Source organism: Epinephelus moara, chromosome 24 (genome assembly GCF_006386435.1).
Source record: "Epinephelus moara isolate mb chromosome 24, YSFRI_EMoa_1.0, whole genome shotgun sequence".
Taxonomy (NCBI): domain Eukaryota; kingdom Metazoa; phylum Chordata; class Actinopteri; order Perciformes; family Serranidae; genus Epinephelus; species Epinephelus moara.
Window position 1 is genome coordinate 26,193,595 of NC_065529.1, and position 12,791 is coordinate 26,206,385.

Genomic DNA, 12,791 nt, shown 5'->3' on the forward strand with positions numbered 1-12,791 from the left:
AATAAATATTGGTGGAACCCTATTGCTACTGCCAAAACTTTTGATTTGTAAATGGTTTGTGAGGCAGGGAAAGACTCAACATGCTTCCTCAATAGCTTCCACTTTAGTTTGGTGTTGTGATGTCAGGATTACTACACAGGAGTGGAAATGTACAGAAAAATGCAAAACTGAGACATGTTGTTCAAATTGCATTTATTCCTCTGAGGAAATCACAGGCTGTTTGTCATCGTCGGACCGTATGTGGCTCATGAACTAAAATTAGTTTGACACCCCTGATTTAGACATTTAGTTTGTTGAAATTCTCAGATTAAATAAGTGGAGGTGAGTCTTTTATTCTGGAGGACTTCCACCGGAAGTCTCCGTGTTGTTGCTGCTGCTCATGGTGAGTTCAAACATCCATGATGAAAACATGTCGCCTCGTGTTTGACAGGTTGGTCTGGCTGTAGTCAGCAAGTTTATTATAAATTACTCTTCTACTATTGTCATTAACTGGTACAGTTCAACCGGTGTGTCCATTATACAAACACGTAGCATGATGTGGCGGCGGTGTCTGAGGCTAACGTTAGCTTGTTCTGTATTTGCAACAACTTTTTAGCTCCTTTAAGCTAACGTTAGCTAGCTAAGTTAAACGGCAACGTTGCGTTTACGACAATAACGTTAACGTTACAGGTTTAATCACCGTGTTTAAACGAATATAATTTATTGCTAATTTATGACGACATGATAGCATGATAGAGGTCTCTATAACACGTTGCTCCCTTGCTAATTATCTTACCTGTGTATGGCAGAATATGCTGTGCTGACAGTTTGAATGTCTCTGTCTCTCTCCAGGTGTCACACATGAGCCTCTGAGTTTGGCACCAGCTGTGATACATATATACATATACATCCTCTAGTTACACCTCTGTGTCTAGTGAGGTGCAGCCCACTTATTCAGCATGTCCTCCCAGGAAGATGTGGCTGCAGAGCCAGGCCCTGCCACTGAGGATGATGCCACCACTGGGGACGTCATCACTGTCACCATTGGAGCAACCGTGCCCACAGGGTTTGAGCACACTGCTGCAGAGGAGGTCAAGGAGAAAATTGGGGTTGATGCACAAATCAGCAAAGATCGTGGCCGTATATACTTTCCAATAACTACTGACAAGCTTTTTCAGGTAGGGAACCTGGAGCCAATGCATGCCTTGTTCTTCCAAGGTGTGTCTCACTGTCAAATTGTATTATACCCTTAGGGAACTTTGCTTTAATGTTGAATGGTTAAAGAGTCAAAACCTCTGTTTAATTTGGCCAGGTGTAAAAACAGCATAGAAATCACAGTGTTGTTCATTGAATTCCGCACTCAAGGTCCATCTTCTGAGGTCTGTGGACAACCTGTTTGTCGTGGTTGAGGAATTCGATAATTACCAGTTCAAAGAATCAAAGGTAACTTGCAGCCAGCTTCGTTCTGTTGTATCTGATGTCGAGCACATTATCATCAGGGTAATAAACTGTGTTTCTTTTGCAGGAGGAGACTTTGATGGAGTTGCAGCAGCTTGCCTCCAAACTCCCCTGGACTAATGCTTTAGAGGTTTGGAAACTAAATGGCACCCTAAAAAAGAAGAAAGGCTTCCGGAGAGGAGGAAATAGCACCAAAGTCAAACCGAATAGTGAGGCCACTGATGCAACTGTGGCTGACAGCGAGCAGCAAGAGCCATCTCAGGAGGCGTCTGATGCTGAGAGCCAGATGCAGGCAGAGAGCACGCCTGACGCAGAGGCCAGCACACAGGACTCAGAGGAGACAGCACCTGAGGCCAAGCTCATCAAGTTTCGCGTGACGTGCAACAGGGCCGGTGACAAACACAGCTTTTCCTCTAATGAGGTAGCCAGAGACTTTGGTGGAGCCGTGCAGGAATTCTTCCAGTGGAAAGCAGACATGACAAAGTTTGACATCGAGGTAGGCGTGCTTGGACTGGCGCAAAGTGAATACCATCACTCTGGCCAAAACAAACTCTGCCTGTTCAGATATTTAGAAGGCATAACCTAATGTTTAGTTTAAGGAGTAACAAAAGAAAAACTAACAACTCCCTTGAGTGATATTTTCCATTAAGATAACCTGCTCACGTTATGTGACAAGTTGACAAATGCTGCATTGTATCAAATGGCATAGATGTCTGTTTTTTAAATTGAGTTAAAATGGTGTTCACACACTGATGACAATCTGTGGCTGTTACAAGATGTTTGTAATTTGACTTCCACAGTAATTTAGTTTTAGTGCTGATTCTGGGTCAGCTGATATTTATATGCATATTTAGATGAATAATAATAATTACTAAATTGCCCTATGTAGGATGGATGCTTTGTGTTTGCTTGTGTATTAGAGATAATAGACTGGAATATCAGGCCTGAAACTATTTTTTTCAATATTAATCAGCAGATTAGTTTCTCAATTTATCAATTATTAATCATCGTCAAAAAATATTTAAAAAAAATGACCATATCAAGTTTTCAGAGCCGAAGATGATGTTTTCAGCTGCTTGGTTTGTCAAAGCAACAGTCCAAAACCACAAGATATTTTATTGACATATATTGAATTCAGAATAAATCCAAACTAAAATAGTTGGTGATTAATTTTCTGACGTTCTTTCAGTTTCACAGAATATAAAACTGTATTCGTGGTTACATGAATAATTGTTTTGGTATTTTTTAATTATGAACTGTATGCTTCTCTACTGTAGGTGTTGGTAAACATACACAATGTAGAGGTGGTGATCGGCATTGCGCTCACAGAAGAGAGTCTTCACAGGAGAAACATCAGTCACTTTGGACCTACGACTCTGCGGTCCACCTTGTGCTACGGCATGCTCAGGTAATTCTACAACACTGTTGAAGCTCTGTCAGAGATTTTATGTGGATGTTGTTGAGATCCTGAATTTGTTTAAAAGTCCACATTGATCAGCCAAAACATTTAAACCACCGGTGGGTGAAGTGAATAACATTGATCATCTTGTTCGTAAAGTCAAGTAAACCCCCTGATGGCAATAGCGCTTGGCAATGGTGCTTGTCAATGGCAGTGCCCCCCCCCCCCCAGCAGGACAATGCACCCTGCCACACCATAAACACTGCTCAGGAATGACCCCAGGAATGAGAAAGAGCTCAAGGTGTCAACCTGGCCTTCAAATACCTCAGATCCCAATCTGATCGAACCTTTAAGGGATGTGCTGGTACCCCAGAGGTACCCCTGATCCATGGTGGGTCCTACTTGGACTGGGCTTGGCTCTGACCAGTCAAGATATGAACGCAGGACCTCTGGAGAGTGTTCTTTGGTGTCTGGCACCAACACATTGGCTTCAGATTTTTTGAGTCCCAAGGGTTGCGAGGTGGGGTAACAGGACATCCCACAGATGTTGGATCAGACTGGAATTTGGGGAATTTGGAGGTCAAGTCAATGCCTTGAGGTCTCTGTCACGTTCCTCGGGCCACTCTTGAGCAGTTTTTGTGGTGTGGCATGGTGCATTGTCCCGCTGGGGGGCCAATGCTACTGGGGAGTCCGGCTGCCATAAGGGGAGGTACCTTGTCTGTACTGGTGTTTAGGTGGGTGGAGCATGTCTGGTGGCAACCAAATGAATGTCCCACCCAAACCCAAAGGTTTCCCAATAGAACATTGCATTGTAGCAAGATGATCAGTGTTGTTCACGTCACCTTTTAGTGGTTTTAATGTTTTGGCTGATCGGTGTAGTATTTAGTTAATATCTATATTATTTAAAGGGATACTTACTTTGCTGATGTTCAGCCAGCTTTGTGTCATTACAATGTGGGTAGTATGTGTAAATGAACTCTGGTAAACTTCCCTCCATCTTATCAGCGCCCAGATCCCCGCTCATCTCCCAGCTCAAATCTGATTTTCAAATCGATTTTCGCTGGCACCGAGGCTGTTGATTAAACTACAGATTGTACTTCCTCACTTCCTAGGCAGCGCTAATCAAATACAAACTAAGAGTCTGTTACTGCGTCCCCTATTTCACGCCTCAGATGTTTTCAGAAACATATTCTAGCTCGCTGTAATTTGAGATCACCAGCTGGCTGTCATATTGTTTCCCGTGTCAGAATGGACATGCGTGCATTTCGTTACCCACCAGTATTTATTGGTCCGGTGTGGCGCCATGCATTCTCGTAGTTGCAGGCTTTATATCTCTTGAGCAAAAGCGAATGCTACAGTCCCTTTTCTCTGTTCTCTCTGGTCATATAGCACCAATTTCAAAAGTATTTATGTCTTTCTACTGAATAGTCAGCCTAGTTATACCAAAAGACCATCTTTCCAGCAGTGAAATACGTCTTTATTTCCAAATTTGATGATTTTTGGTTCACAAAGTGAAGGTCATGTTGATATGACAAAGTTTAAGCCATAAAAACAAATTTCCACTTTCATGATGACACTGTCGATAACAGGTGTGATCACCTTGGACCGCTACCAAAGTTTCGGAGGAAGGAGGAAGAGTTGGTGACAAAACAAGTGCTGAGCAACAATTGCAGACTGAAGGAAAAGGTGCAATGAGCCGAAGATAAGGGACAAACAAACACTAAATTTTCATCTTCGCCTTTGTCTGTGAACACATACAAAGAAAAGTTGACAAAAGCGTAAAAGGATAAGTACACTGTTACGGATCATTTGCAAAGGAATATTTTCAAAACACGTTGATGGGGTTGTGCAACAATTCTTCCATCTAAATGCGACATGACTAAGTACTTCCCCTGACTGAATACCAGGAATATCCAATATCATCACACTAGCCAAGAACAACTCTTCTCTGTTGAGATAAATATGCAAGTCACACCTTGTGGTCATTTTTGGACGTAACAAAATAGACAAAAAAAACACTTCTGCTAAGTAACATTTTCCATAAAGAGGAGCACGTAACTCAGTTTGCTCATGGATTCAGTTCAGTTTTATTACTTGTTCTGGTTCAGACAATATTTGGATGTTCTTGTTTCAGCATCATCAGACTTATAAATGAAGCATGAACAGTAGTAGTGGGACCACAACAGGGCCCTGTGGTGCTTTTAAGCCCACAGTAGAAAGTAGGAATAGCGCTGAGTTTGAATTGGGTACAGTAGTTGGTGGAGATTATTGACAGAGTTCAAAGCCTTCGGTAATTTCAGTCACAATAGAGGAAGGGCAGTGGTTTGTGGTTTGGACTGAGGAAATTAGTTCACACATATGAGTCATTACTGTAATATTCCAATTAGACAGTACGCAAGAACTGTGTTATGAGTCCCTCCCAAGTTAAAACACAAAGTGCTGTTATTAGGTAGTGCTACAATTCAAGTATTTCACATTTAAAGACTCTCCTTGTTCCAATTTTATTTGGTTCTTAATGAAGTGATTGTTGTTATTTTGGAAGTGAAGGGTGCATCAGATACAAATTATGATGTTGAGGGAGGAAAGGTGTGGATGGGTGTGATGTAAAATGTCTTAGGGCAGTATTGTTCACTCATTTATCCACTTTGTTTTTACTAGTCATGTTCAGTGTTCTGGCAGTTCAAACTGTTTCTGCTGGTGCTAAGTGCAGTTATTAGACATTGTTACAAACAATTGAGTCAAGCTCATTCTCGGAACCCATCGGCTGTATTCGGCGTCTGACTTCCGGCAGACGGCGATACACCCTCTGGGGGCAGACCCCCGATTTTTTGGCATTCTGGTTTGATTTGGGTGAAGGAGGCGAATTTCCTTTTCCGACTTCCGTTTATAAGTAATTATGCTGAACCATTGCAATGGATTCAGAGTTTGCAGTGACGCCAATTATGTTCCGCCTCGTTAGTTCACCGCACGGACTGTTTAACCTGGCAACAGCTGCAGCTGGCTCAAACATGATTGGTCAATATCACGCGGACTACAAACAGCCTACAACCGGAAACCAGGGCTCTTCCGCTCTTCTTCTGGAGGCAAGATCTCCGGGGTTTGCTTACATTCACTGAATGTGGAGTCTGTATATAGAGACTAACCATCATATTGCTTTGGTGTTGTATTCACACTGTATCATCTGTTGACAGGCTGTGTAAACCTCGGTTATCAGATATAATATTTGATCCAATGTGCGGGACTGGAGCTATACCATTGGAGGTGAGTCATATCTGTGCCTAGACTATAATATTCTAACAGTATGTTTGCAGTATAAAATAGTGTGTTTTGCTTTTCTTCACCAGGGGGCCATTGAATTTAACAGCTCATTCTACGTTGCTGGTGACAACAACGACATGGCAGTTAACCGCACTGTCAATAATATATGTCACATCCAAAAACGGAGGGCAGACAAGGGCAGGTGAGAGCTGACTATGTCATGACGAGGTAGTTTTGATGTACAATTTTGTGTAGTTACTGACTGTCATGCTCTTCATTCCTTTCTGGATCTTTTCAAACAGCGCATCTGGATTGCCCATTGACACAGTGCAGTGGGATCTGTGCAATTTACCCATAAGGACCGGCTCTGTTGACATTATCATCACTGACATGCCCTTTGGGAAGAGGTAATAACAGTGGTGTACACTACATGGTTGATTATATGTAGAAATGATGCTGAGTGAGTTTTGAATACTTAAATGCCTCAGCCGAGGTCTAAGCTGACTCTAATGTGACCTTGGTGTTTTAGCTGTTGGTTGAAATATATTTTGAACAGAAAATATGTAATAGTGTATTTATCTTTCAGCACTTTCACGCCAACCATGAAGTAAAATCTTTCCATTGTTTTCTTGAAGAATGGGCTCTAGGAAGAAGAACTGGGACCTTTATCCCTCCTGTCTGAGAGAAATGGCCCGTGTGTGCACACCAGGCTCAGGGAAGGCTGTCCTGTTGACACAGGACAAGAAATGCTTTGCCAAGGTAACTGCTGTGCTCATGCACATAACAGGATTTTCAGCTAAGATGTTACACAATTTTTCCAGGAAAGTAAGATACCATTACATGAGAACTTTCTAATAAATCACAGTGCGAGTCCTAGCCTGCCACCGTCTTCCTGATAACGAAATCGTGCTCGCTGTTCTTCACTCGAACCAAATGTTAATCCGGATGTTGGCAGCCTATGCACACAGCAGACCACCTGATAAGGCTGCAACAACTGCCTTTCCCAGTAGCCTTATAATCTATAAAGCAGCACGTACCCCACACTAGTAAACAAACGGCTGAATGAACAACAATAAGTTCTTAAACCTATGTGGACGACACAAATTGGGTGTAACTGGGTGCATCAACTAACACTGAGGCAACATACTTAATACTGTCACCAGCTGCGTTTGTTGTGCCTCTTGACTTTAATTCATAAACAAAAAAAGAATCCAGTTTCTCGAGTTTGAACACGTGTTGCCTCTTTTGAGCCCTTCATTAAGGCTGCATCATATCGGACACACGTGATCACTATTTGAGAGATTCAACATGCAACTGATTCAATTCATGTCATGGAACATGCTCCATACGTGATGCTTTAATCAGTGATAATTAAGGTAAAGATACAACCTTTTTCCTATGCCAAGCTAATAATAGTAATAATAATAGGTATTGCGGAACAAAAAATTTATTCATTACTCTATGGTCACAACGGGTAGCTGGACCTGCTCAGCAGTACAATAAAGTGTTGTAATTATCCTTAACCGTCGCTGGGGGCTGGGGTGTGGCTAAAACCTGCGTGCCCTCTAATGCACTGCCATTTGCGTGGAGTAGACGCGTGTTCCTTGCACAGTAAGACAATGCATAATGTGTTCCGCCCATGAACAGTTTGATTTCTTTGTATCTCCACCCTTATATAATCAGTGGTTGTGCTTTTTCTACATCTCAGTGAGCTTGAGATGGAGGCGTGTCAAGAATAAACGAAATAGTACACTGTGTGTACAAGGACACAACCTGTTGCCATGGTAGCGATTCTAAAAATAAGTCATTTAAAAGTTGTTTGTTTTTTGGTGCTCCTCAGTGGTCAACTTGTCAGCCGGTATGGTGAGGCTGACCACAGTCACTTTATGCGTCTGTATATCTGAGCAGTAATCCTTTTTTGGTAACAAATGTTCACCAACAGGGCTGGACATGACCACAGTTTAAATGGAAGAAATAGTGGTAGCCAGCATGTGTAACATTATTTGCTATATTCAGTAGAAATGAATGACAGGCTGAGGCCACAGAGTGAAGGAGACAAAAGTCTCATTCCTTAAATGGACAGGCTTCCTAAACCACAAAGTGCAACACACGCTAACCATGTTGTGTAGTGTTGAGTAATTTCACAGTAACCACAATGTGCCAACCCAGACAGTGAAAGAACGTTCATCACTGAGGGCTGACACATGCCAGCGTCATAGTATGGCATATGGCATGAAGCACTTTTGTTGCTATGGTTACCTGCAGTTTAACTTGCTGCACAATGCTCCCTGATTTATATTAATGGTTAAACCACTGACTGGAACAACACTTTAAGTGTCCTGATACACCATATCCTCAGACTGCTAGCTACAAAGAGTCTCATCAAACAATCTCATAATCTGAGCAAAGCCTTCCTCTTCCAGGTGCAGTCATTGTTTACAGTCAGATTAGCAACTTGAGGTGCAAGAATTGAGTTGGAGTTCATCTCGCACTAATCTCTCTAAATAGATATCTGCATATGAATGAAGATAAAAGAAAAGAAGCAAATAAAAAGTTAAATCGTCAGACGAGATTCCGGGTGTCCAGATTGCATTTCATTTTATGGGTCCTGCCTATTTTGCTCTCCACACGGACTGTTTACCTGCTTGCAACCAAAGCCCGCTCAAACATGGTCATTAGATTCTACTCGGACTACAAACAAAAACCAGAACGGTTCAGTTACAAAAACATTGTCCTGTTGCCTTCAGATTCTGCATTCATATGCAGATATATGTTAGAAGGATCAGTCATCACAGCACTCTTATCACATCTGTATGAGTATTTGTCAAACTTAAATACCTGTGGTTTTGCAAATCATCAACCAACAGTCTGAATCTGTCAAAAAGAGTGTAAAAAGTGTGCATTTAGACCTCAACAACATACTGTATGCACACCTCTCTCAGTGGTTGTAGACTTTGCTTAGTAACCAGTCATGTCCTATAAGATGTAGACTGAACATCTGTTCTTTACACATAAATGAGACACACCTATATGGCTTTCAGTAGAGTAGAGCAATCAGTGTATCTCATTCTTTCTTAGGATAAGGCATTCTCAGAACCCATCGGCTGTATTCGGCGTCTGACTTCCGGCTGACGGCGATACAGCCTCTGGGGGCAGACCCCCGATTTTTTGGCATTCCGGTTTGATTTGGGCGGAGGAGGCGAATTTCCGTTTCCGACTTCCGTTTATATATAAGTAAATATGCTGAACCATTGCGATGGATTCAGAGTTTGCAGTGACGCCAATTATGTTCCGCCTCGTTAGTTCACCGCACGGACCGTTTAACCTGGCAACAACTGCAGCCGGCTCAAACGTGATTGGTCAGTATCACGCGGACTACAAACAGCCTACAACCGGAAACCAGGGCTCTTCCGCTCTTCTTCCGGAGGCAAGATCTCCGGGGTTTGCCTACAGACTCTTCATTCACTGAATGTGGAGTCTGTATATAGAGACTAAGGATAAGGAGACTAAGTGTCCACTGCCATGCTAGTGACCCTCTGAGGCTGTAATGCAGCACAGCGTTGCTTTGAGCTAAATACAAAGGTTAGCATGCTAACATGCTGATGATAAGCAGGTCTAATGGTCACCATCTTTATTTAGCATGTTAGCGTGCTAACAGTTGTGACTTGGTACTTAACACAGTACAGGTGGGGCAGCTGAAAATTGTATCAGTTTTGCAAGTATATGGTTCTAAACCAAAGTCTTGCGAAAATTATAATTTTGACAAGATAGTGGTGTTAGAGATAAAGTCAGAGGGTTACCAAAGTCCATCATCTGAGGACCAGATATTTAAGTCTGGACAGAAGTGGCGAACTCATAGACAGACTGATAGTGCCAACCAAGAGCAATTTTGCAAAAAAGCTTATCTATAAGGTCAATGAGTTGATGGTGAGTTTTTTTTATGTTTAAAATTAACAATACACTTCTGAGAGTAAAATAGTAAAATGGTAAATCAGGTTAAGAGAAGAAGCTATGAAAATTTTGGACATCGAAATCGGGTCATGAGTCACTTCAGTCAGTGGCACAGTTTACTGCTGACTGTTGTGGTAAATGGGATTCCCCAGATTTGGTCAAATTTAAAAAGTGATTAATATTATATAATAAATGGTGTGAAATGGAAAATTCCAGTGTTACTGGTTTTGATTTCCTCTTCTTCAGTCCATCAATTGTGATCATTTGTAAATGCCACTGAGCTTTTTTATGTTTATGCAGCTCTCCATCAACTTTAAACAATCTAATGTGGCCCTTCTGCTTAAAAGCTTGCGTGCACACTCAATTTACCCCAAAATCATCTCTAAATAATCTCCCCACAGTTTGAGTGATGCAGGTTTAACTCAGCTCAGTCTCTTGAGTCATGGAAAAAGACTTTAACCAGCTGTGTTTGTGCAGAGATCATGTTTTACACAAAACAAATGTCTCATTTGTTAGTTTGTCCTTAAAAGATTTATGTCGTCTCCAGGCTGTCTCCAGGATGGGAGGGCTGTGGAGGAAGCTGCACATTGTTTGGGTCAACGTCGGGGGTTTACATGCTGGAGTCTACCTCCTCAAGCGGACCGCGGCCTTGTTTGGCCAAACTCCGGAGGACGTCTATGAATCACGGGGAACGACTAACGCAAAGGGGGATGACAAGGAGCTCTCTTAAGTCACATCCTGTATTTTAAGTTCTGGAGTCATATCTGAGGCCATGTAGGATCAACATTATTTATATTCTCTTTACTGATTTAATGGGTTTTTTTTGTTTGTTTTTTTCAGGTTTCAGGTTCTCTGGTGAAGCTTGCCAAACAGTTTTAGTGTATCGTTTTTGTATTTCATATTAAGTTCGATGGCTAACTGGAAAGTGAAAAGCTATTGTAATGCTTAGCAGCAGTTTAATGGTTCTCACACATACTGTTTGATTGAGTTCATGTGTCATATTGCTGCTCAGAGACATGCTGAAGGTTGTTTCACTGCACACCTCAGACCTGCTGTGTCCACGTCACAGGACAACTGCACATTGCCATATTGTTCTGATTAACAAATAAAATTAATCAAACAAAATGTCACTTGATCTAAATATTCTTCACATTACATAAGTTTGTCAGTGATACATTTACAACAAACACACCAGTGCTGAGTAGAATGGGAAGTTGTACTTTTATTTTTATTATTTTATAATTGATGTGCTGGGAAACAAAGTAGGGGAAAGCCACACAGTGTGAGTGTGTGCTTTCCCCTACTTTTGCTTTAAAGGTATGCTATGCAGGAAATGTCAGGTACAGTTTGTAAACAGTACGGGCACAGAAAGTGAAAGCCAGCCCCAGATTCACTCTTGTTCACCATGTTCTTTTTCTGTCAAATTCTGTAGCTTCCTCTTAGACGGTCTGACAAGTTTGCTACCTTTTTAAAATAAGAAGAAAATAAGAAAATTCAGGGAGAGGGCAGGATCTCTGTGGATAAACACTCTGCCACACACCTCTAGAGGGATGATTGAGAGGGATAACTGAGAGGGGCGGCTGTAGCTAAGTCCATAGGGACTTGGGTTCGGCACCGGAGGGTCACAGGCTTAAGTCCCCATACCAAATATGGAGGGAGGACTGGCAGCTGGAGAGGTGCCAGTTGGTCTCCTGGGCACTGCCAATGTGCCCAGCCCTCTTACTCTGACATACCTTAATTCATTCCATGTACAGGTCCTGTATGTACACGTGGGCATTTCAGGCCTGTGTGCAAATGACAACAGAGTGGAAAAATTTAATTTCTCCATGGGGATTAATAAAGTCTATCTTCCTCTTCTTCCAGTTAAAACATAGTGTTTAAAAAAAAAAATACTGCATAGTACACCTTTAATTTCCAGCTACCTGCCAGTCAGCACGTCAAGAAAAGGTGTGCCTCTTTTTTTTCCAGTTCCTCCATATTTACGTGCTGACCTGAGCACACAGCAGGAGCACAGGACCTGTGGAGGTAATAAGAGAAAAGGAAGTGTTTGCGTGTGACTCAGAGTGAGTTTCAGTTGCAACTTGCAGGCTTCGTGAACATTTGCATGCAGGATTTCACTTCCTTAAACCTCCAATAAAATATTACCAAGGTTAAAGCCCTGAGGGGAAAACAATGGGGAAAATACAGTAGAATTGTTCAGCAGTTCATGTCATAATTATTAGAAAGAAGAAACATGAGAAAGCCATAACATGTATGCGTAGAAGTTTCTGCTGCGAATTTAATGTAGATTTAATTTGGGTCTTGATAGGAATGAATCACAGATGCAATTTTTATTAGTATTTCTTTACACTGTTGTAGGGTTGACTGTTTTTATTTAGATTTTTTTTTTGCAGTTTGAGAATAACAGATACAGATGGGTGACAAATTAAAGGTAAAATTAACATGAAGTATGGAGTGAGGCCACCAGGAGCCTCCAAAACAGTTTCAGTGCTCGTTGCCAAGTCTGTGAAACTATTTGAGTTCCTCCACAAGATATTTCCTCATTTATGTACCTTTATTTAGTCACATAATCTTATTGAGATGGAGAGTTCCATTGCAAAATAGGGAAAGAAACACTAACTATATTTAAAGATATATGCGTCAGATGGTTTTAGTCATATGGAGATGGTGGCAGAGCGCATTGTTTTATTTGTTGGCCCCAAATCTGCTGATTTAAAAAGCATTTTATTCTCGTCATGTTCCAAAC

The 12,791-nt window shown here is 41.6% G+C and overlaps 1 protein-coding gene across 1 annotated transcript; it reads left to right on the forward strand.

Annotated features, from left to right (window-relative positions):
• Nucleotides 1-348: 348 nt before the first annotated feature.
• Nucleotides 349-11,170, forward strand: thumpd3 (THUMP domain containing 3). Its single transcript, XM_050038958.1, has 10 exons — nt 349-430; nt 832-1,157; nt 1,345-1,422; nt 1,505-1,933; nt 2,715-2,845; nt 6,028-6,097; nt 6,181-6,296; nt 6,397-6,501; nt 6,730-6,853; nt 10,593-11,170. The coding sequence occupies exons 2-10, from the start codon at nt 939-941 to the stop codon at nt 10,773-10,775; spliced, it is 1,455 nt and encodes a 484-aa protein (XP_049894915.1). The 5' UTR covers nt 349-430; nt 832-938; the 3' UTR covers nt 10,776-11,170.
• Nucleotides 11,171-12,791: the final 1,621 nt, after the last annotated feature.